Source organism: Hibiscus syriacus, unplaced genomic scaffold (assembly GCF_006381635.1).
Source record: "Hibiscus syriacus cultivar Baekdansim isolate YM2019G1 unplaced genomic scaffold, ASM638163v2 tig00111445_pilon, whole genome shotgun sequence".
Classification (NCBI taxonomy): Eukaryota; Viridiplantae; Streptophyta; class Magnoliopsida; order Malvales; family Malvaceae; genus Hibiscus; species Hibiscus syriacus.
In genome coordinates, this window is record NW_024063096.1 from 988,851 (window position 1) to 1,010,953 (window position 22,103).

Sequence of the window (22,103 nt, forward strand, 5' to 3'; positions counted from 1 at the left end):
TATATATGTTTTTTTATCATTTTTATATATGTATTTATTATTATTATTACTTACTTCTTCTTCTTTTCCTTTTCTTTTATTTTATTTTATCTTATATATATTTTTGGTTTATTTAATATTTTTTTATTTTATTTTATGATTTATTTTTACTTATTTTTTTATTTGATTATATATATATATATATTTATAGATTTTTAGCTTTATTTTCCATTTAATTTATTTAGTATTTATTTGTTTATTTCATTTCTCTAATAATTTTAACTTTGTAGATAAATTCCAACTGATCAAAGCTAAACAATTCGAATCGAATGCTTTTAAATTTTAATTTCAAATTTTTGCAATTAAGACAACCGATAAATTAATTAGTACTGAAAGAGCGGTTCAAGGGTGCTAATCCTTCCTTGACCGTAACCGACTCCCGAACCCGACACATTTCTGGTAAAATGCAAATCAGGTAAGATGGTGTCCGACCTGCCTAAATGTTTTTTAAATGGTCGGTGACGACTATAACCCAATTCATTCAAGTCGAAGCCCAATTGGGGCCTAACTGAAAGACCTTCGAGTTCGATTACATTCAGCTCAAAGGCACATTATTTGTAGCATAACTCAAGGCAATAAGGGTTATCTGTCATCAAAGACCTTCGAGTTTGATTACACTCAACTCAAAGGCACATCATTTACAGCATAACTCAAGGCTATAAGGGTTATCTGTCAACAAAGACCTTCGAGTTTGATTACACTCAGCTCAAATACACATCATTTGCAGCATAACTCAAGGCAAAAAGGGCTATATGTCATCAAAGACCTTCGAGTTCGATTACACTCAGCTCAAAGGCGCATCATTTGCGGCATAGCTCAAGGCGAGAAGGGCTATCTGCCAACAAAATACCTTCGAGTTCGATTATACTCAGCTCAAATTCATATCAAATTTACAACATAGCTCAAAGTGAGAAGGGTTATCTGTCAACAAATACCTTCAAGTTAGATTACATTCAGCTAAAGGCCATGTCAAATTTACAGTATAACTTAAGTCGAGAAAAACTATCTGTCAACAGAAACTTTCGAGTTCGGTTCCATTCAGCTCGATGATACATCAACCACGTGGTAGCATCGAGAAACTGCTTTCTGGTTGAAGTCGAGGTCTTCAAGTCAAGAAGAAGATTTGGGGTAGTCTCTTAGCTTAGTACATCATAACTCAAGGCGAGAAGGGTTATCTGTCGATGTAAACTTTCGAGTTCAATTCTATTCAGCTCGATGACGTATCAACTACTTTCTAGTCAAATTCTCACACCAAGGTCTTTAAGTCAAGAAGAAGACCAAGGTAAAGATTGTCAAGAAGCCATTTTCCTATGTACCTACGATTTCAATTTCACAACGAAGGATATTGTAGCCAAAGGATTGACCCAACTTCATGACGAATGAGTCATCTGTAACACCGAAGTCTTCAGGTCAAGTTTCATCTTCACAACGAAGTATCTTGAGCCAGAAGACGATTTAGAGGACACTTGCAAAAACTTTGAGTTCGGTTTCAACTTCGCAACGAAAGATACCGCGCTCAAAATGTCCCAGTTCAACTCAACCTCACAACGAGGGAGTCATTTCGTGATTCAATCCAAATTGACAAACCAACCTTGATATCGGATTTCAACTCTACTACAGAGGATATTCGATATGGCCGAAATTTGTGTCTTTTAATCTTTGCTCTATTTTCGTTACACGATAATAAGCAAAGAGGGGCAGCTGAAGACACTTAATTTCTCCCGCTTAAATTAATATTATTATAAATTATATATATATTTACATTTATTTTATTTTATGAACAAGTCCATTACAAAGAATATGGCCCAAAGCCATTACAAATAAAATTGGCCCAAGGAACTAGCAGCACGATCAGGTCCACTGTAGTTGCAACACGTGACCCGCTCTGGAGCGACCCGAACCTACTAGAGCAGCCCGAACCGACCCGCAACAACTAGGGTTCCAGAACCCTAGTCCACTCATCCCCAGCGCCGCAAGCTCCTTTGACCGAAGACCCCTCATTTCACGCCTGAAACGTCCGGCAACACCAACTCACCAACAACCCACGAAGATAATGAATAACAAACATCAGTGTTATAATCATATTAGGACTCTAAAAATAGATTTTTTTAGATTATAAATACATGTAACTTGAACATAGAAAAGGGAAGTATTACACACACGTTACACACGAAAATACTCAAATACGCAAGCAATATTGTCGAGATCCAAGCACGTTGTAAAGTTTTCGAAAGCAATAAAGGTAGATCTCACCTTTTTTTTCGGTTTGAGGTTTACATGCATGTGTTAGTTAGCCTTCTCGTCATTTTGATTTGAAAACCCCAAAACTATTTCGGCCAATAACCAGGAAGGGGGTGGGCTTCGAAGTTTTCGAACCTAAATCTACCCCCGAGGCATATATTTTCTTAAAAAAATTTTGATTTCTTAAAAAGAGGAGTAAAAAGCTTTCGAAATCTTTCAAAAAAAAAGAAACAAATTTTTTGCCTCCGACAAGGCGACGCAGGGTGGTCAGATTTATGGGTTCATCGAAACCCAAGTTGTGTTCATCCAAAGGAATAAACATTTGAGAGAATTCTCAAAATAAGGGGAGGGGCTCGTTTTAAAATGAAAGGAAAATGAGGGTTCTTAATTTTTTTAAGCTCTATACTGAACCCGATCCAGCCTACAACCCGACCCGAGCCATAAGTGGTCCGCATGTTTTCGTGCTCAAAGGGGGGGATTGCAAATTTGGTCCCCCCGTTTTTTAAAGCCTTGTTTCGACCCAAAATTCTATTTTCACATTAATTTTCCTTCTAATTTGGCCCCTTAATTTCGATTTTCTTCTAATTTAACCCCTATTGTTAATTATTATTATATATATATTTTTCATATCTATTATATATATTTATTTATTTTTATCATTTTTTCATATTTGTTAGTGTTTTTATTCTTATTTTACTATTTATTTGTTTTTTAAATCCTATTATATATATATATATTACATGGGCCCCCTATTATTGTTTTGTCTCTTACCAAATTTCCTCCATTTTCGGTGAAGTGATGGAGGTAATTCTTTAATATTTATTATGTATATATATATTCTATTTGTTTTATTAATATTTTGATGACTATATATATATATTATTTATTTACTTTTATTTTTTCCTTATCTTATTTTTTTTTTATTTTTTTTCTTTATCTTCGTTTTATTTATTCATTTTTTGTATTTGTCTTTATTTTTTTATTTTCTTTATATTTATTTTTTTTTTCATTTTATTTACTTTTTATTTTTATTCTATTTTTTTCTTTATATCGTTATATTTACTTCATTATTTTATTTTATTCTCTTTATCTTATTTATTTTCTTTACCTTTTTTTTTAACACATTCTTGACTTTTAAAGGATGATTTCAAATTAGTCTAAGGTAAGTAATTTGGATCGTTATTTTTTTACCTTTTAATTTAAACTACAATTTTCTTAATTAAAAACAACTGGAAATTACGTAGTACCGAAAGGGCAATTCAAGGGTGATAATCCTTCCTTGACTGTAACCAACTCCCGAATCCAACACATCTTTGGTAAGACGCAGATCATGTAAGAAATAAGGTATCCGATCAACCCATTTGTTTTAAAATAAATGATCGGTGGCGACTCCAAATCATTTTTACTAAGTCAAAGCCTAATTTCGAGTCTCATCGAAAGACGGTTCCAACATGTACACGAGTAAAAGCTATGGAACGTATAAATCACTGCAAATACTTGGTTTGGTGACCTACAAGAATGACGTTCTGCGTAATATACAAATTTGGGGTACTCTTACCCAATGGAATTATGCCACAACTAGCCTTATTATTGCAAAATATACCGTATTTGATTTTTTTTTTATTAATTTAGGGTAAGTATACGGTAATATATGTTCAAAGATAACTCTAAACTATTTAAAATGTCTAAAGTTCTACTTTTATATGTCAAATTCGTCACTTACCCTTTCATGATTCCTCCATCGAATTAATTTTAGAACTATGTGATAAAGATGTTTATATAATTGATTGATTTTGTATCAAGATTTAATTTGATATTAATTTGCATGAATCAAACGATTTTAATGAATAAGTGACTTATTCTTATTCTTTGATATTATGAGTTCGAGCAACACATACGCCAGAAGTATGAACATTTATTATTAAAGGGTTGAGAGTCTTTAAACAGATATTATCTTATATTTACTCTATATTTATAAAAAATATTAATTTAAAACTTGCCAGGTGACTTTAATAGTAAAAAATGTTGTTCTTCTTAGATGTTTTGAATTTAAGCAGCTGCGTCTGCAAGATGTGTGCGCGTTGTCAATAGATTAAGAAAGTTCATAATAAATACTACCGAAAGTGATTTAATTATAAATTATTAAAAAAATAATTTAAAGAATAATTAATATTATTATAAGAGTATTTTTATATTTTCAAACTTTTAATTAATTTTTGAATAAAAAATTAAAATTCTCTATTTAAAAATTAAACACAAGATAATATTTTATTATAAATCCTTTACCTCTACACAAATGTTGATATGTTGATTAAATTTTTATAAAATATTTTTAAACATATATTTTACAATTTTAATTAGATTATTTTCAAAATATAACTATTTTTAATAAATTTTATTAATTTTTAAACAATATCGTTCATTCATACTTTTAAATTGGTTGATTTTTGTGTCACTTATGCCAGTGATACAACTCAGTAGGAAAGTAGATACAAACCAAAGTATAGAATAAAAGGTATAAATTAATATTATATTAATAGTAATTCAATTTTTCTATATTAATAAATACTTATAGTTGAAAATAAATAATCTTTTATTTTCAATTACATTATTTGTACAATAATAATTAATCTAAGTATAATTTTTGGTTGGTCTTTTTGTTTTGAAAATTCAAGTTAGATTGGATTGGGTCGGATTTTTTTAAAGGTGAGGTTGGATCGAGTTCGGATTTAAGATAAAAATATGATCTGACCCGACATAATAATATAATTATCTCTCATATATTTAGGGATATATACGATAAAAATCTTTTTTTATATTATCTTTCTTGACTAAGGGGCCGTTTGTTTGCCTCTTAATGGAACCATTCAGTGCTGAATGTTGAACCGTTCAACATTCAGCGCGTTTGTTTTGCATCTCTGAATGATTCAGAGCTGACTGATTCAGTAAAACAGTGCTGAATGATTCAGCACAGAAGTACATTCTGAATGATTCAGAGTCATTATCAAACAACATGTCACATTCAGAGCTAATTCATACAGAGTCTCTGAATCATTCAACATTTGAATCATTCAGCGCTTAATCATTCTGAAGTAAACAAACAACCCCTAAGTATTTATTTTACCTAATATATATAGGTCGAGTAGGATGCAAATTTTGACTTAAAAATAGAGTCGAGTTTCTGGTCAGATGAGATTCTCTTAAATTCAAATCATTTTTTTTATTAATCTAGGTAATTACAAGTGGTTGTATTTGTTCTAAAAATTCACAACCATTTGACAATAAACGCTCAAATACTTTGTTGTCATTGGTGCTCAAACCTGAGACCTCTAAGGATAAAAAACAATCCCTTTAACCACTAAGATCGTTTGGTTGTGCCCTAAACTCAAATCATATCAGATATGTTTGGGGAGATTTAATTTTTGAATCGATTGCTCAGAAATCTACCTGAATCTGACCCTACCCATAGTGAACCCTAGTTATTTATCGATGGTTCAATTTGTCATAACTTCAAAAAGCAATTAAAATGATTTTTAGTATAAATTTTAATATGACTGTAAAAGGAAGATAAGATTAGGGATAATTTGATCTAAATTTGATAGATTTTAATTTTATTTTATTTATGGGATCATTTTTAAACTCTAATTTGAGTTAGGTTTTATGAATTACGAGGTTGGAACGAGTTGAATTTATGATGAAAAATAGTCAACATGACCCCAAGAATAATAGTATAATGAATTTTTGTATATTTAGAGATGATTTCTATAATATTCTCTTTATATTTTTTAATTAGATTTTTATTTTAACGAATAAAAATGAGAAATTTTTATATTTGAGTTAGATCAAGTCAAATCGATTTTTTATCCTAAAGTTCAAGTCAGGTATTGGGTCGAGTGAAACTTCCCTAAATTCGAACTAAATCATGTGTCAAGTGAGAGATATAATTCTCGAGTCAGGTATAAATCGAAAAAAAAATCGACTTATTATTATTCCTAGTTAAGATGAACGAATTGATAGATGCTAAGTTTTCAATCATGAATAGAATTAAGATGAAATAGTTAAGGTGATAAATTACTTACATTAAAAACAATAAGGACTCGTCATGTATGCATGTACATCCCTCCATGGCCTCAACTTTAGGTTATGAACTTCTCGGTTCTCACCATGAACAACTCCGTCCCCACTGGAACTCTTCAATAAAACGAAGGGGATTGAGCCTTATTTAATGCTTGGATCGTATCCGCAACATAAAAATATAATTATTTTTAAGAAATAAATCACATAGTAACACGTACAATCACAATACTATAACTGCAACCATGATCGTAATTTAGTACTATGGTCTCTTAGAGAGCTCTGCTTGAAATTTATGGATCATATCATGCAGATGAACAGTTTGAGACCATTAGATCAACCTGCAACTCTCTCGAGTGCCTACATTTGCATTACGGTTGCGGGCATTTTGGATTTTTCTAAACATTGTGAGATTCAAAAGAAAAATAAAATTTTTATACTATCACACAAGAAGAAGATTAACTACAAATCAAAGCAATGCACTAATAATCATCACTCCCATAGCTACACACAGATAACAAACCTGTGCTTTTACCTATCTTCTCTTCATTTGCATGTTTCTTCACAATGATCACTGATGGCTTCAATATTGGAGCTCCACCATCCGTGGGGTTACTCAACATTTCTTCACATACCTTTCTCCTCTTCGAATCATTGTCGTTGAAAACATCATCTGAAATCCTCCGAGTCACTTTTTGCCTCTGTAAAATTGATTTGATAAGGGCATTGTCTTCTTCGTCGTCGTCTGTTTTCTTCTCCTTTTCCGAAGCAGTGCGGTGCAAGTTCTCCATCATTGCATCTACGCTCACGGAAGCGCGTCTGGACTTCAGTTCATCAAGAGCGGCGAGGATGCTCATCTATCTTTTCGCTCATCTATCTTTTCGAATCCGACGCTCTGTTCTCCAAAGATTTCATCGCATCCCCTATCTCTTCAGATTCTCTCTTCCGTCTCGATTTCTCTGCTTCATCGTCCTCGGCCTGCCATGGTTCGAAATTTCTCGTCGCACCCGCTTCAACGACGTAATCTGAATTCTGTGGATCGGTCTTTATCATCATCTCACCGGAGCACTTGGTGCACTTGAAATAAAACCTAAATATTTGGATCCCCAGATTTGTCTCACCAATAACATCTTCTTTGCGGGAATTAAACTTAGTACCTCTATAGATCCAATTCCCGCATGTATTGCACCGGATGCTCATAGGGAGCATCATCCTAACCTTCAATTGTTGGTTCTTGGGTCACCGGACTCTCAAAAGCTTTGACGGATCGAAATCAAACGGATAATACTTGTTCAGAATTTTTCTCTCACCCATTGCCGAAAGATCACAAAGTAAAGAGGGAAACGAAAATAATAAGCAACTGAAATGGAAGAGGGGGGGAGAGAGAGAGAGAGAGAGAAACAGAGTATGTGATGGGGCGCAGGCAGAGAAATCTGAGAATACAACGGCGGTTGGAAGGTGAGGTCGCCGGTGCAGGTAGAGAAATTAAAATTTTTGTCCCAAATTATTTGAACGTCAACTTAATTGTAAATTGTTAAATTTGTTCAAATTATTGTGAATACAACTGATAATCGCATTTTTAAAATTTTAACTATCCAACTCATGATTAATAAAATACTTAAAAATGATTAATTTTGTCTATGTAATAGATCCAATTTATCATTCACTCTTGGTGGCGTTTGATTCGTTGGAATGTTTCTGAGGGAATTGGAATCTGTGAAAGAATTAGAATCTGTCAAGAATTGGAATCCAATTCTATATTCTGTTTGGTTGGCAGTAAATATTCTGTTTGGTACGCAGACATGTCAGATGAATTTGATTTTAGTAATGTAAAATGACATAATTGTCCTTCTTATTTTTTTTGCTTTATTTTAGTTTGTTTTACAACTTACATGTAATAATATATTATAAAAAATTAAAAAATATTAAATTTTCATTTTATTGATTGATTATTCGTTTCAATAAATTATAAAAATCATGCTAATAAACATTATAAGTTAAAATCATCGCAATCAAAATATGTTAATAAGTTACCAAAAGATAAAGCAATATTTCGATACATTCCAATCGGAGTATGTTAATTAGTTATCAAAAAATATACCAAAAACTATTTTTATTTAATATATGAATTAGAAACCCGACCCGACAAGACACGAAAAAAAAATATTTTTATTCAATAAAAACATTGACTTAATTGAAAAAAATTATATATAGAGGGGTATTATTGTAATTATTCCTAAATATATAAGGTAAAATTATATATTTTTTTCGAGTTGAGTCCGATTTTTTTACCCTAAACCCGAACCGAATATCACACTTAAAAAACCCGGACCCGACTATCACACTTAAAAAAATCCAACCCGACTCGACCCGAATATCACTTAAAAAACCCGACCCGACCTGAACAAAATAAAGTTTCACCCGACCCGACCCGAATATATGAATTAGAAATCCGACCCAACCCGACCCGAAATAATAAAAAAAATATTTTTATTCAATAAAAACAGTGACTTAATTGAAAAAAAATTATATATAGAGTGGTATTATTGTAATTATTCCTAATTATATAAGGTAAAATTATATATATTTTCGGGTCGGGTATTTTTCACCCTAAACCCGAACTCGACCCGACCCAAATATCACACTTAAAAAAACCGACCCGACCCGACCAAAATAAAGTTTCACCCGACCCGACCCGACCCGAATATATGAATTAGAAATCCGACCCGACCCGAAATAATAAAAAAATATTTTTATTCAATATATGAATAAGTTACCAAAATATTGATGAGGGTAATATGATCAAATTTCAATTCCCTTCAACAATGGAATTGAATTCCATCCATTCTTGGATGAAATTCACTTTCCCTCATTTGATGGAAAGTTGAAGCCATTATGGATTTCAATTCCCTTGGAAAACTTGAACCAAACATAGGAAAGTGGTGGAATTGAATTCCAATTCCCCCCAATTCTAAAGGATTCATGCCAACCAAACGCCACCTTATAGTATTTTCGTATCAATTTAACCTTTAAAGTTGTTTAATTTCACCATTTTATACCATATTCCTAACTTAAAATCTTAAATTAATAACGCTAAATCCTAAACTATAACCCTATAACCACTCAACCTTAATCTCTAATTTAAAACCCTTAATTTAGGGTTTTAAGTGAGGGATATGATAGAGAATAATGCAATTGAACAACTTGCTAAATTGATATGAAAATATGATAGGTGCAAAAATGATAAATTGAATCTATTATAAGGGCAAAAGTTACCCTTTTACCTTAATAAAATGTATGAAAAACTCTCTTTGTTGATAAAATTTTACGTAATTGTTTTACTTTCACCCATACGGTGAATGTGACAAAAGCTAATTTATATCAAATTTTCAGAATTATTCAGTTAAAAATTAGACCCCAACAAAGAACCAAATGCAATTAAAACAAGAAAGCAACTTAAATAATAAAGAAAGACTGCGAATGGGAAGGCAAAAGAAGAATTGACTTTGTCAACAAAGCATGACAAACATGATAATGTCAAGTATTCACAAAAGGCAATGGTAAGAGTCCAACATTTCCTATTTGTCACAAAAGGTTAGCTGTCCATTGGGAGAAGCAGTACAAATGTACAATTGACTGGTCATTGAGGCATTTCATCCTATGGCAAAAGCAACTAAAGAAAAAGACATCAATCAATCATACAAGTCAGTACCATTTATCCCCATTTTTTGGATTTTCGAAAATATTTATGTCCGACACTTATAAATATATGATACTCCAAACATATCTATATTCGATACTCACCTAGTTCTGGAACTGCCGAGAGTGAGTTCTAGATCATCTGATCCGCATTCTTCATGAATCCTCTCTCCTTCCCACGGTTTAACGAGTCCTGTTGCATTGCTTCCAAATGCGAACTCGTCTGAAATGACTTCAGACATGGGAACATCGGCTGTATGATCCAATCCTGCAGCTATTGCAGGAGAGCATGTCCCGCTTTGCCCTGGAGTCCACATTCGAGATCCTCCACCAGCTAGAACTTCCTCCTTGAAGCCAAAGGGGTTTGAGGAGACAAGGCTGAATGTGGGAGAAGTTGGCCCACTATGAGGAATTCGGACCCCAGTAAACCACTCTGGGTCAGGAATGATCTGACGACCAGGGCTAGGTGGAGTTGAAGAGGGCAGGAAGGAGTGTTGTTGTGCACTCCAACCTGGACAAGCAGACTGGTCCTCCCAAACAGTTTTTGTTCGTGGGGTTCGAGCTGTTGGTGAGCTTAATGGAGGGGTGACAGGAGCACTGATAGAACCACCAGGAATATAGATATGAGGAAGCTTGGAAGACGACGCTGATGAGGATGCAGATGAGAGATTTTTGAGCCATGGGATAAGAGAACTCCCATCACCATTGGGATTAACCACATACGAAGACGAAGCTGGGCTTGGAAAGGATGATGACATGGGGCTTGGGTTGTAAGAAGCACAAGGGCTCGGGTGATAAGATGAACTGGGGCTCGCTGTTGCAGAGCCACCTACCATATCCATGCGCTCCAAAGGCTTGCAACCCTGTGGAAATTAGATAGTTGTCAGTGCCATTACTGCAAGCCTAGTATGCTCAATTATTGTAATATGATGTTTCAATAAATAGCAGCTCCAATGACTGTAACTCATTCCAGAAGTTGATAAGATACATAAGGTCGTTTATTTGAAAAAACTAGGGCCATTGTTCACCTCCTCCATTTTTCTTTACGATCTCAACAATCTTAGTTACCAATGTAAATCAATTTCAACTATAGACATTGTTATTCCATTGCTTTAGATATCATATCAGACTCACAATATCCCCCCAAAAAACTCAATCTCTTTGTGCTTTGATGGAAATGCTTATTTAGAAATGCATTTGACAAATTTTACCTCAATCTGCTCGGGAGCAAACACCTTAGTTGTTTTATACATGAAAATGACCTAAACTTTTCCCTTTAAGCTGCAGTCCTAGCAATCATCCAATTGATTCAAACTTCTATAAAAATAGTAGGCCATACTTGTTAACTACTTATACAGTCTTTGCTTAGTTGAGTGATCAAGCTAAGAACATCAAAGTAAGCTAAAATGTGGTATTAAATTGGCCAAGAAGTCGAAATAAATACTATGTGTCCAACACGGATAAATTCATTCCCCCCCCTCCCCGAATTTTACATATATTTTACAAGATTATACTCACATACAAATGTCCAAAAATGCATTAGACAGATTTCGAACTCGATTGCTTCGAGAACAAATGATGAATTGAAGTATTACATATAAATATTGTCAAGAACCCAGAGAGGGGAAAGGAAAAAGGTGGTTGGAACACCTCTCAGGTTGCCAGCTAAATCTCGTGTAAAATGGTAACAAAGCACGTGAGAACCTGGATTTCCTTTCCTTTTCCCTCTGGTCTTAACATGGTTGAAGTCAAGATCTCATCATCTCAAAGAAATTTTGCTTATTATTGCTAATTCATGGTAAAAGATGGTATCTAAATTCAATAACAACACAGGATTTTGAGAGCTGAATTCTAAGATTTCTCATTCAAACAAGCCCACGAGCTGTGCATGTTAGCACCAGATCTTCTTGTTGGTTGAATTTCAACTTTGGTTCGCCGGGACCAGCGTATGCTAGCTAAACGGGGACACATCCGAACACTAACATGCGCCGCAAAAGGCGGCACAATTCAGAAAATAGATCAATATTTTATTTGATCTTTCTATTTCTTGTGCTGATTATTTATTATTACTACACTAGCAATAATTACGATCTTCTCCGTGCTAACATAGTGAAATTTCAAATTATTAGGATCTTCCTCCTGCTAAATATACCGGAGAAAAATAATTTTATTTTACTTCCGATCTTTCAAAAAGTAAAAATAAACAACTCTAAATGCAAGAGTTTAGCCAATTTCTTTTCCGAAAAAAGAGAAATCGATTCTTCCATCTGCATCGTTTTCATTTTCCCCTACTCAGAATCAATTAGTTAAAAAGAGAGATAGAGAGAGAGGTTAATGTGAGAATAGTGATTACCTTACGATAAGTAGTGCCATCGGGTTCAACAGTCCAACCGGCTTCATTACAAAGAGCTTTGAGAACTTCATTGTTATCGCAGTGCTTGGGAAGCTTATAGTTACCGTACATCCGAAGTCCGGCGAAGATCTTCGCAGCAATTGCTCTCCTCCGCCGTTCTCTCCGCTTGTTGTTCTCTCTCTCTTTCCACGTCGGCATCCTCGTCCCCGGTGTCATTTCAAATCGAGAAAAAAAGCCAATACCAGATTCGTTTAACTTAAAAAATTATAGTTTGGTTATTTCTTCTTCTTCTTTTTTAAAAAAAGACAGAGAATCTGAGCAAAACTTAACGAAAAAACAAAAATGAAAGAAACTATGGTGAATTAAGAAGATGAGGTAAAACTAAAAAATTTAAGCTGCAAAGGCTCCGTGAGAAACAATTTTCAGCTTTTAACTTTTAGACCGGTAAACGAAGAAACCAGACGACGGCGGTTTATGGCGGGTGAACTGGTGGGAAAGCCGTAGAAGGTGAATTGATGAGATCTAGTTGAAGATGGATTTGGATCGGCGGATCATTGGATGGTCCGGACCGGAAACCGGGGATGGTTTTTGTGAAGAGTTGAAAACCCGGGAAGAAGAAAAAAAGAACGAGGAATTGAGTTTAAAGGCTTGGAATTGAATTGGAGGAGGATTTGCGAGGTGGTCAGAAAATACTGCATTGATAGTATATCATTGCCCCCTGATATCTTGTTAATTTACAAATTTGCCGCTTATAATGTATTATAGTGTAAACTACGATAGTAGTTACTAAACGTTTACATAATTTTAACTTTAGTCACCAAACTTTTAAAACTTGTACTATAATCACTAAAAGTTCATTTCACTTTCATTGTGATCACTGTCCATAGTTATCATAAAGAAATACTAACATGACATGTTAAAGTTTTCTTCCCCCACACAAAACCCTAAGATTCAAAATTGACAACCGTTGCAAAAGATCGATTTCTCGATGAATGAAGCAATTAACGATACAAATACTTTATTTGATAAAAAGATTAACATATTTGATTTCAAGTTAATCTGAAAGTTAATCTACCGACTAATAGTAACAAATCAAAAAATTTAACTTGTCAATATCAACATTGTATCAACTTGAAACTGAACTATCTTAATTCTTTGACCAAATGGATTATTCCTATCGTTAGAATTGACCGACAATTGTTTTGTTCATAAAATATTAACCTTTGTGACAACTGTAAGTTTTAGGACCTTAGGGTTTTTTAGGAAATAAAACTTTAATATGTCATGTAAATATTTCTTAACAACAACTAACAATAATTGCGGTAATAAAAAGCGAATTAAAATTTTAGTGACTGTAACACACGTTTCAAAAGTTTATTGATTAAAATAAAAATTATCTAAATGTATAGTAACTACCAGTGTAATTTACCCAATATGGGTAGAAAATTTACGCCACAGAAGCAACACGTTAATCGTTACTTTGATATCTCTGCATGACCAACGCGCGACTTGAGCTTACCACGTGGATACCGTCTTCGGCTCTTCGCTAATAAGTTTAGTAACCGCCTAGGTCCATCTGATAAGCAACTTAAGGATCCAGCGCACGTTCAAAATCCCACCTCCAAATTACACATAATATATATTATTTAATATAATATTTTTAGATAAAATATATTTACAGTTTCAATGATAAGAGAAGATTTTATTTTTCTTAAAAGTCTCGGATTTAAATAGAAGACTATATATTTACTTATACGAATACAAATTTTGAATTTTTTTGAGGCGATAAATTTTTAAATTTTTGGAATTAGAAAGAGTGAAAATGTTAAAACGAAAAAAAGTTGAAATAAATCAAAAAGTTGGATTAACATAGACAAAGAGCCTTCGAGAGAATCCATAGAACAATCCACCATGTTGACTTTAGCCAATATTTGTAAACAAGAGACAGTTGAACAATTCCATCAAAAGTCAAAAACACAAACCAGTCAACTTCTAGATAAACCAAGTTTCCAACTGCTTCACCATTTGAATTCCATATACACAAATGAATCACAAGAATGCCACCAGTTATGTTATAAGGACTCGGGTGTAAGTATTGGACACGGATACGACTAGTTCTTCTACGTTTTTCTGTATATTTGGACGATCCTTGAAGGTCATATTTCCGTATACAAATGTTGAACACGAGTAACTCATGAAAAATGAAGAGTCCGACCAACATAGGCCACCAGCATTAACTATACTCATGCTATCTGTAACATGATGATCCAAGCAAAGTTACTATGTTACTCTGATCCTTCAAGTTCATTTTCCCTTGAGTACTTGTCCAACATATATATTCAGACATGGATATGGAGATATGATCCTCAAAAGTTAATGAAAATTTTTTCAAAATTAAACATACCCGTATCAGATATATACCTGTATCCGTCTTACTTCCGAGTAACAGGAATTTATGATAGCTGTAGGAGTATTTTAGAAGACTTGTCATGTGGATTGGCTTAGCTTTACAACCATCTTCAGCAATTGGTTGATTGAATCCTTTACTTCGTCCGGAACTGTCAGTTTTGCAGGCAGTAGGTCTAAAGCATACAAAGTGATGATTTTCATTACATCAACCAAAAGCAAACTATTGGTACCAATTCCCCATAAACTCTTATTCGCATACTCGCATGAATCCTTTAACGCGCATCGACTGCATACCTGAAGAGATCATGGACAAATGAAACAAACAAGATATGAAGATTTATACTCAGTATAGAACACAAACTTTTGTTGGTGGGATCATCGAAATAGTGGCTTACGGTGTGTTCTTGAATTTTAAAGAACTTGCGCAGTCTCTTAGCAGCAAAGACATTATTTTTATCAAGGGAAGGGCATCCGAAAAGCACCACGTTTTTTAAGTGATTGCCTGGCAACCATCTGCAAATACCGAAATTTAAGATTGTGTTATTTTACGAGAAGCAAAAGGCCAGTCATTCGATAAAGAATTCACCAAAAGAAGGAAAGGAGAACTGAAAAAGGGCTACATAAAAGCATGATAAACTGTATTGGTGTACAATATGGTTGTCCATAGCATATCAAGTCAAACTTATGGTAGAATCATTGAAATACTTAGTTTTTTTTGTACATTGTATCTACGAAACGGAATTTCAGATCAGTCTCCAACATTGATACTATCGATGATAAAGTAATTGTTCATAGCATAATCCTTAATAAGCACTTCTTTTTGTTCTTCAAACATTTTAGCAGAGCTTTAGCCATTTTTCATGGATTGTGGGAAACCGCTTCATTTAGACAAATTAAACACTTTATTGAACTTCTAAGTCTCATTAGAAGAACAAGAACAATTAACACGAGAACTTCCGGTACTAAATATGCTAAACCTACCAACCAACTCACCAGAAATTATATACCTCACATGATTAGCTTGAGATATTCACCAGCAGATTTCAGTGCACAGAACAAAGTTAATGTCTCATTGACAAATATGAGAAGGAATTACTAAATAATTCTCCATAATGATTTTAAAAAGATACAAAAGCCTTGAAACACTATAAAATCTCTACAAATGCAGAAAACCGATGCTTCATTTAGCTATGGAGAAAACAGTATAAATATGACAACTAGGACTAATTCTTCCATTTCTCTGATTAGCTATAAAGTAAGACCTATTGTGATCAACTGAACTAGTTTCCATTGACAAAAGAAACCATAATTCCTTGCCAGAATTAGCAAACAGTGCTAAATCCAAATTAATAAAAAGAAAAGACAAAAGGGGAAAATGTTCTTACTTTGCAATATCTTGGTGATCTTTACCAAACTCGTAAGCAGCGAACTTGATAAAATCCCGGCCATAACTATTCCCAAAGTAACCAAAATCTAACTTGTTGTCTTCCAAAAAACTAGCCTTGTTAAAATACCCTTTTGCAAACAGATGCCTAATGAAACTCTCAGCTAACTGTGAAAGATCCTTCAAAGCTCTTACCTCCCTCCTTTCTCTCCTAACTTTTACCATCTTTTTCACCTTGTCTTGTTTCTTTTCACACCCAGGCAACTCAACCAAACACTTAACTTTCTGGGGTTTGTTCCCATCTGGTCCCTGGTTTTCTTTCTTTTTCTCTTTTGGGTTTCCTTTCAAGTTCCTAACTTCTCTCTTCAACCCAATGTTTTTTACTTCTCTCTGGGCTTCAGTTCCACCAGCGGCTTGAAACAATGCAGAAAGTGGGGTTTTGGTTTGTTTCTGGGGATAGGAATTAAGGGTTCTTCTAATTATGAAGGATGGTGACGGAGAAGGGATTTTGGAAGAAGGATTCCGGGTTTTGAGGAGACATTTGGTTTGGTTAGAAAGGAGAGCTTTTAATCGAGACATTTGCAATTGATGGGTGTTAGAAGGGTTTAAGATTCGGTAGAGACGTTAGTTTTTTGTGCAGCGATAACATTTAATATTTTAAATATGATAAACTACAAAAATAGCCATTAAAGTATGAACAATTTTCATTTTCAGCATTAAAGTTTCAAAAGTAACAAAACGGTTAATAAATTTATTGTGTTATGACAAATCAGTCACTCGATCGTTAATATTTGTTACCCCTAATAATAGATAGCTGACATGGCACGTTAGACGGATTTATTCGGCACCGTTTGGCTATGCAGGATAAGACTGGCCTTTGATTCCCATATGGAAAAATGCAAGTTCAAATTTTTTACTTTCCCTTCTATGGCATAATGTCAAAATTAACCTTCTAATTTTTATTAAAATGATAATTTTTAATTTTTACTTTTTAGAGTATTTGGACTTTTAACGTTTTATTTTATGGTAAAAAGTCTCAATATTTGAGTAAATAGTCACTTTGACCCTTATTCTTTTTTTTTGAGTATTTTGACTCTCAACATTTCATTTTAGGACAAAAAAATCCTACCGTTTAACTGAATAGTCACTTTGACGCTTATTTTTTTGGAGTACTTTAACTCCCAATGTTTTATTTTAAGATAAAAAAATCCCTATTTCAGAGCGTTAATCATTTGTTAACTAATAATTTCCATCTACGAAAGGATCTTTTTGTCCCAAAATAAAATGTTGGAATCAAAATACTCCAAAACAAAAATAGGACAAAAATAATTTAATAAACATTGAAAGTTAATTTTAGTATTACGCCTTCCTCTTTCCTAGAATAGGACCTTGATCTACTCTAGCGTTAACCAAATTGCTGCGGGAGTCTGTTAGTTGCTTCTGTTAATGGTATCTTCTGAATCAGAGCTCGTAATTTCATCAACACTTTCTGCATCTATGATGATTGTATTAAGCACGAATAAAACGATTTCGTTAGATAAAAATTTATTTTTGTTTCTTGAGGTTTCATTCAAACATCACATATGCATGAATATACGAGCGTTCAATATCAAATAATTTAAAATCTTTGAACAGATATTATCTTCTATTCGTCCTAGACATACAAAAAAATTGACCATCTAAAAGCTTTTATGCCTATTATTTAGGAAGAGAATTTGTGTTTGGAATTAGGGTTAAATTACAGTTACAGAATTTGTTATTACTTGATGAATGTAACATGAAATATGACGGTCGGATCGATAAATATTAACCGTACAAAAAAGGTGTATCAAGTATACAAAAATACATGTTGGAAGACAAAACAATCTCGAGTAAAGCCCTACTTTCAGTGGGGAAAGCCGTCGGAGAAAATAAACAGCTCCAAGTTAGTAGGAAGCTTCCAAAACTGGTGAAGAATTGAGCTTTATATATTCAAACAGAAAATACATATTGTATCAATAAATCTATCTGTTCAATGGTTCTAACTGTACCTCCATTACTTCAGGACTGTCTGAACGCTTTTGAGCAAAATCCCGGTTCGGGCTTAAAAGGTCATCCGAATCCTCTTCTTCAACGTTTCCGAGAACCCAGTCGTTACCTCCTAGTAATCTTCCCCTCTGTTGTCTTTCACGATACTCCAAATAAATGACGATCAATGCAGTGACCGAGAACCATATTACTAATGCCCAGCTAAGTTCGTGAACGTTTTCAGCTCCGTATCTTTCTCCTAAATGCTTCATTCCGGTGAAAAGTGCTGCGATTCCAACAACAATGGCACCTCGGCCAACGATTACATGGAAATACTCCCAAATAAGCCTCTTTGAGGAAGCATCCTCCCCTTTAGCAGGTTTCTCAGGCCTGAGGTACGCATTCATTGGTTGCACACAGGCAAAGATTATAGCAACAATTCCAAACTTAACATGTAATGAACTGACATAGAAACCCTGAAGTTCAGCCACTGCAAAAGGGAGGCCAAGTAGGATAATTGCTAATCCTGAATATTGTAGGTAAATGTGAATTCGGAACCATCCGTCCCCCTTTACATGTTTTAGGAATCTAGCGGCCAATATTCCACCGGGAAGCAAAATACCCCAAGCGAGGAACATCATAAATCCATGTACTGCTAAGACAGGTTGTAAACCTTGCTCAGCCTCGGAAGAACCCTGGATGAGGAGCACCGGCACGGGCCTTTGACTCGTCAACGTATGCATATTTGTCTCACCGAGGTGTTTATCGGTCCACTTAGAGCCCATTGCCCATATGACTTTAAGAGGAGTTGTAGGATCAATAATGTTCTTGCACTCAGGTTTGCCATTATCATTGCATGATGGCCTTAAGGGACGTTCGAATTCCAAAGTAACGATGCCATTTTCGGACCTGCACCTGACATGGGTCAGATTTTCATTTGTTGAATGGAGATTAGAGGGATGCTTTCCATCAATCCAATATGTATTTAAATGTCCTCCAGAATCATCAATCCAACCCACATAAGCGTAGCTATTCACCATCCCACTACCCAAACCTATTGCAAGATAGCCACTCTTCTTCATACTACGGGCCGCAATAGTTATCGAATCTTCCGATAACGTCCAAAAAAAAGTAACTTGTTGATCATCTAAAAGCACACTATTGTTATACATGACAGATATGTCACCATCAACAACTTGAACTTTCCACCCCATCTTCTGCTGGTACAATGACTGATAATACACTTGATCAGGGGTATTCCTATCGGGAACCCAAATCAATTCATGAGGACTTGCTATGACTCGTTCCGCCTCTGGCCCTCCGGAATAAATGGTCTCAGTTGCATTCCTCAATGTTGCATTCCCACCTAGAGAATCCGAAGTAATGTACAATGCAACATCATGCCCTGCCTGCAGCGAAAACTTAACTGGCACCCCTCTTTCCACTCTCAACACAGGAGCTTCTGTATTATTAATATACAAAACCTTAGATGGACTCGGCGGATTTGGATAATGCAATGCCTCTCTGGTTGTAATAACAAGCGGGGCATCCGGCGAAGCAATAATCAAATCTAGATCCTCTTTGTCATCACTCATCAGCATCCAATGGACCGAAACAAGCATTCACCTTCTCCGAAACAATAAGCACCAAATGTCCATATGTAACCTTCTCTGAACTGCCATGATATTGTGGCAAAAAATACGACCGGGCTTCATCTGGTGGTTTCAGTTTCCCTAATGCCCAAATAACCCTCATTTCCTCTGTAGGATTCACTGGCAAATCATATTTCTCATCAGTCGAATTCAATGGCTTCCTAAACATAACTAAGGAAACCCCATCTCTCCTATGTCCATAAACCAACCTAGTATTATTTACCATCAACCCATCTTTCGAATTCTCATATGCTACATCAGGGCAAACACCTATCGCTGTACCTTCTTTAGAATTCAACTTGCATTCGCTATAATCAGTAATGAAATAATCATCAACAAATGGCATACCTTCCTCGGTGAAACCCGCCACCGTAACGTCAGCTCCGGTCATCAGCTCCTTCGTCTTATTCGGATTCGCCCACCCGAACGCCATGTAATTCGTCGTCGGCGTCGCCGCTTCTAACCCGATCTCGATCCAATTCTCATCCACATTCAAACTCCACCGTACCCTGTAATGATCCGACAAGTTCTTACAGTTATCTAGCTCTGTATGCACCGATTCCGGCACGGAATCCGATCCATTTTGAGGGAGGGTTACATGGCCGAAGTCCGAGGTGTTAGCGATATTCCAGACTCAGAGAACGTTGATCTCGTCCCAGCTAACGTTGGGGAATAAATGGACTGAAAACGATGCGTTTTTGTAAGCCGATTGATTGAGGCGTTGACCGGAGATGGGGAACCCGCTGGTGAGATTAGAGAAGTTGAGGGAGACGGCGCCCCAGAAAACGACGTCGGGTGAACCGGATAACATGTCGAATTCGGTGACTCGGAAAGAGCAGTCGTCGAGGATTTTGAGATGGCCGCGGAGTTGGTGTCGGATCATTTTGAAGTTCGATTCGAACCCGACTAGGGAGCTGGTGTTGGAGCATTTCCGACCCGAATCCGCATTGCAACAGACGATGGAATTGATTAGGAAGAGCAGGATTATGAGGGAAAATTTGGAATTGTACATTCGAATCGGGTCGCGGTAGGGAATCCGAATTTTGGTGAGGATGAAAATGAATGTTTAAAAGAGAAGGGAGGCGGCAATGAGTGGGGGTGGTGGTGGTGGTGACTCGGTGGAGCCGGAGCGAGTCGTCAACTCGTAGTTTTACGTTTATTCTTTCATTAAGTTTTTCGCCTTTTGTTTTAAGAGAGATATAAAAGAACAATTAATACTATAATACTATTTTTAATGGGTAAACTACAGCCCTGGTGTCCTTATTTTTAACATAATAATTATTATAATATAAATTTTATGGATTTAGATATGCTATAGATTTAAAATTTAAAAAATTCTATTTCTAAAATATATTAATAAAAAATAAGTTATTATGATTTAATTTTAAAAGAATCGAAGGATTTAGCCCCTCTTCTTTTATTTAGTGAAAAATTGTCCATTACTTTCAAAATTGCTTATTTTAGTAAACTTTTTCCGTCATGTCCCTTGGCTAACTTTTATTTTTAACAGACATGACAGAAAAGTTTAGTCTAGAGATTAAAATGAGTAATTCAAAACGTAATTGGACTAATTTTGACCGAATAAAAGTAGAGGGATTAAATCCGCACAATTTGTTAAGTATCAGGGCTATTCTCAGAATTTTACCCAAAAATAATGAATGTCAAATTTTGACACATACTATTTTAATATATAATTGTGGACTTATTTGAAAAGTTTTTTAGATTTCCATTGCTTATTATGCTTTGTATAATCTCTAAATATGGATTTTCTTAGTATCAAGTCAATTAAAAACCGTCCTCCATCTAACTCTACATCTTTATACCATATTTGAAAATTGTTGACGTCAACGAATAAAATATTTTTGTACTAGATGATAAAATCCGACTCATTTGATAAACTTTGCATAGATCATTTTAAACAAGTGTTTTTAAGAGACAAAAAAACATTTTTTAATCTTTCAACTTAACAAATTTTCTCAATTCCATCCTCAAATATGAAATTTTAGCACAATTTACATAAAACTAATAAACAAACATTTTATTTATTTATTTGGGGTAAATTATTCATTTAATTCCAAAACTATCAATTTTGACCCATTTTAATACTTAAACTTTCAAAAAAAAAATTCAAAACCATACATAATGTTTAGTTTTTGTTTCATTTTAGTACATTGTCATTAAAAACTTAACGGATGGGCTGGCGGGGCATAGCTCCGATGGACGGACGACCAATTTGAACGGTGGA

At 34.6% G+C, this 22,103-nt stretch overlaps 2 protein-coding genes and 2 pseudogenes across 4 annotated transcripts; all 4 read right to left on the reverse strand.

Moving 5' to 3' along the window:
- Positions 1-1,502: 1,502 nt before the first annotated feature.
- Positions 1,503-16,802, reverse strand: LOC120163463. 3 transcript variants are annotated; one of them, XR_005519656.1, is made up of 4 exons: positions 16,201-16,802; positions 15,211-15,328; positions 14,828-15,109; positions 1,503-1,514 (listed from the first exon to the last, which is right to left on the reverse strand). XR_005519656.1 is itself a non-coding variant. In XM_039173398.1 (3 exons), exons 1-3 carry the CDS (start codon positions 16,776-16,778, stop codon positions 14,894-14,896), a joined length of 912 nt encoding a protein of 303 aa, XP_039029329.1. In that variant the 5' UTR covers positions 16,779-16,802; the 3' UTR covers positions 14,688-14,893. The 3 variants fall into 3 exon arrangements, 1 of the variants encoding a protein (XP_039029329.1); XR_005519655.1 differs by lacking the exon at positions 1,503-1,514 and adding an exon at positions 14,306-14,643; XM_039173398.1 differs by lacking the exon at positions 1,503-1,514 and having other exon boundaries at positions 14,688-15,109.
- On the reverse strand, positions 6,822-7,764 carry LOC120163464 (annotated as a pseudogene).
- On the reverse strand, positions 9,913-13,025 carry LOC120163462 (BES1/BZR1 homolog protein 4-like). Its single transcript, XM_039173397.1, has 3 exons — positions 12,793-13,025; positions 12,407-12,671; positions 9,913-10,916 (listed from the first exon to the last, which is right to left on the reverse strand). The coding sequence occupies exons 2-3, from the start codon at positions 12,620-12,622 to the stop codon at positions 10,155-10,157; spliced, it is 978 nt and encodes a 325-aa protein (XP_039029328.1). The 5' UTR covers positions 12,623-12,671; positions 12,793-13,025; the 3' UTR covers positions 9,913-10,154.
- Positions 16,803-18,032: 1,230 nt separating the features above from the next.
- Positions 18,033-21,029, reverse strand: LOC120163486 (annotated as a pseudogene).
- Between the last annotated feature and the right edge of the window lie 1,074 nt (positions 21,030-22,103).

Bases quoted from the DNA above. Each gene is read 5' to 3' on its own strand.
- LOC120163463 (XM_039173398.1), bottom strand. From the start codon at position 16,778: ATGTCTCGATTAAAAGCTCTCCTTTCTAACCAAACCAAATGTCTCCTC. The intron at 15,329-16,200 runs GTAAGAACATTT...CGGTATTTGCAG, and splicing joins GATCACCAAGATATTGCAAA to ATGGTTGCCAGGCAATCACT. The intron at 15,110-15,210 runs GTAAGCCACTAT...TGATCTCTTCAG, and splicing joins TTAAAATTCAAGAACACACC to GTATGCAGTCGATGCGCGTT.
- LOC120163462 (XM_039173397.1), bottom strand. From the start codon at position 12,622: ATGACACCGGGGACGAGGATGCCGACGTGGAAAGAGAGAGAGAACAAC. The intron at 10,917-12,406 runs GTAATCACTATT...TAATTTCCACAG, and splicing joins ATGGCACTACTTATCGTAAG to GGTTGCAAGCCTTTGGAGCG.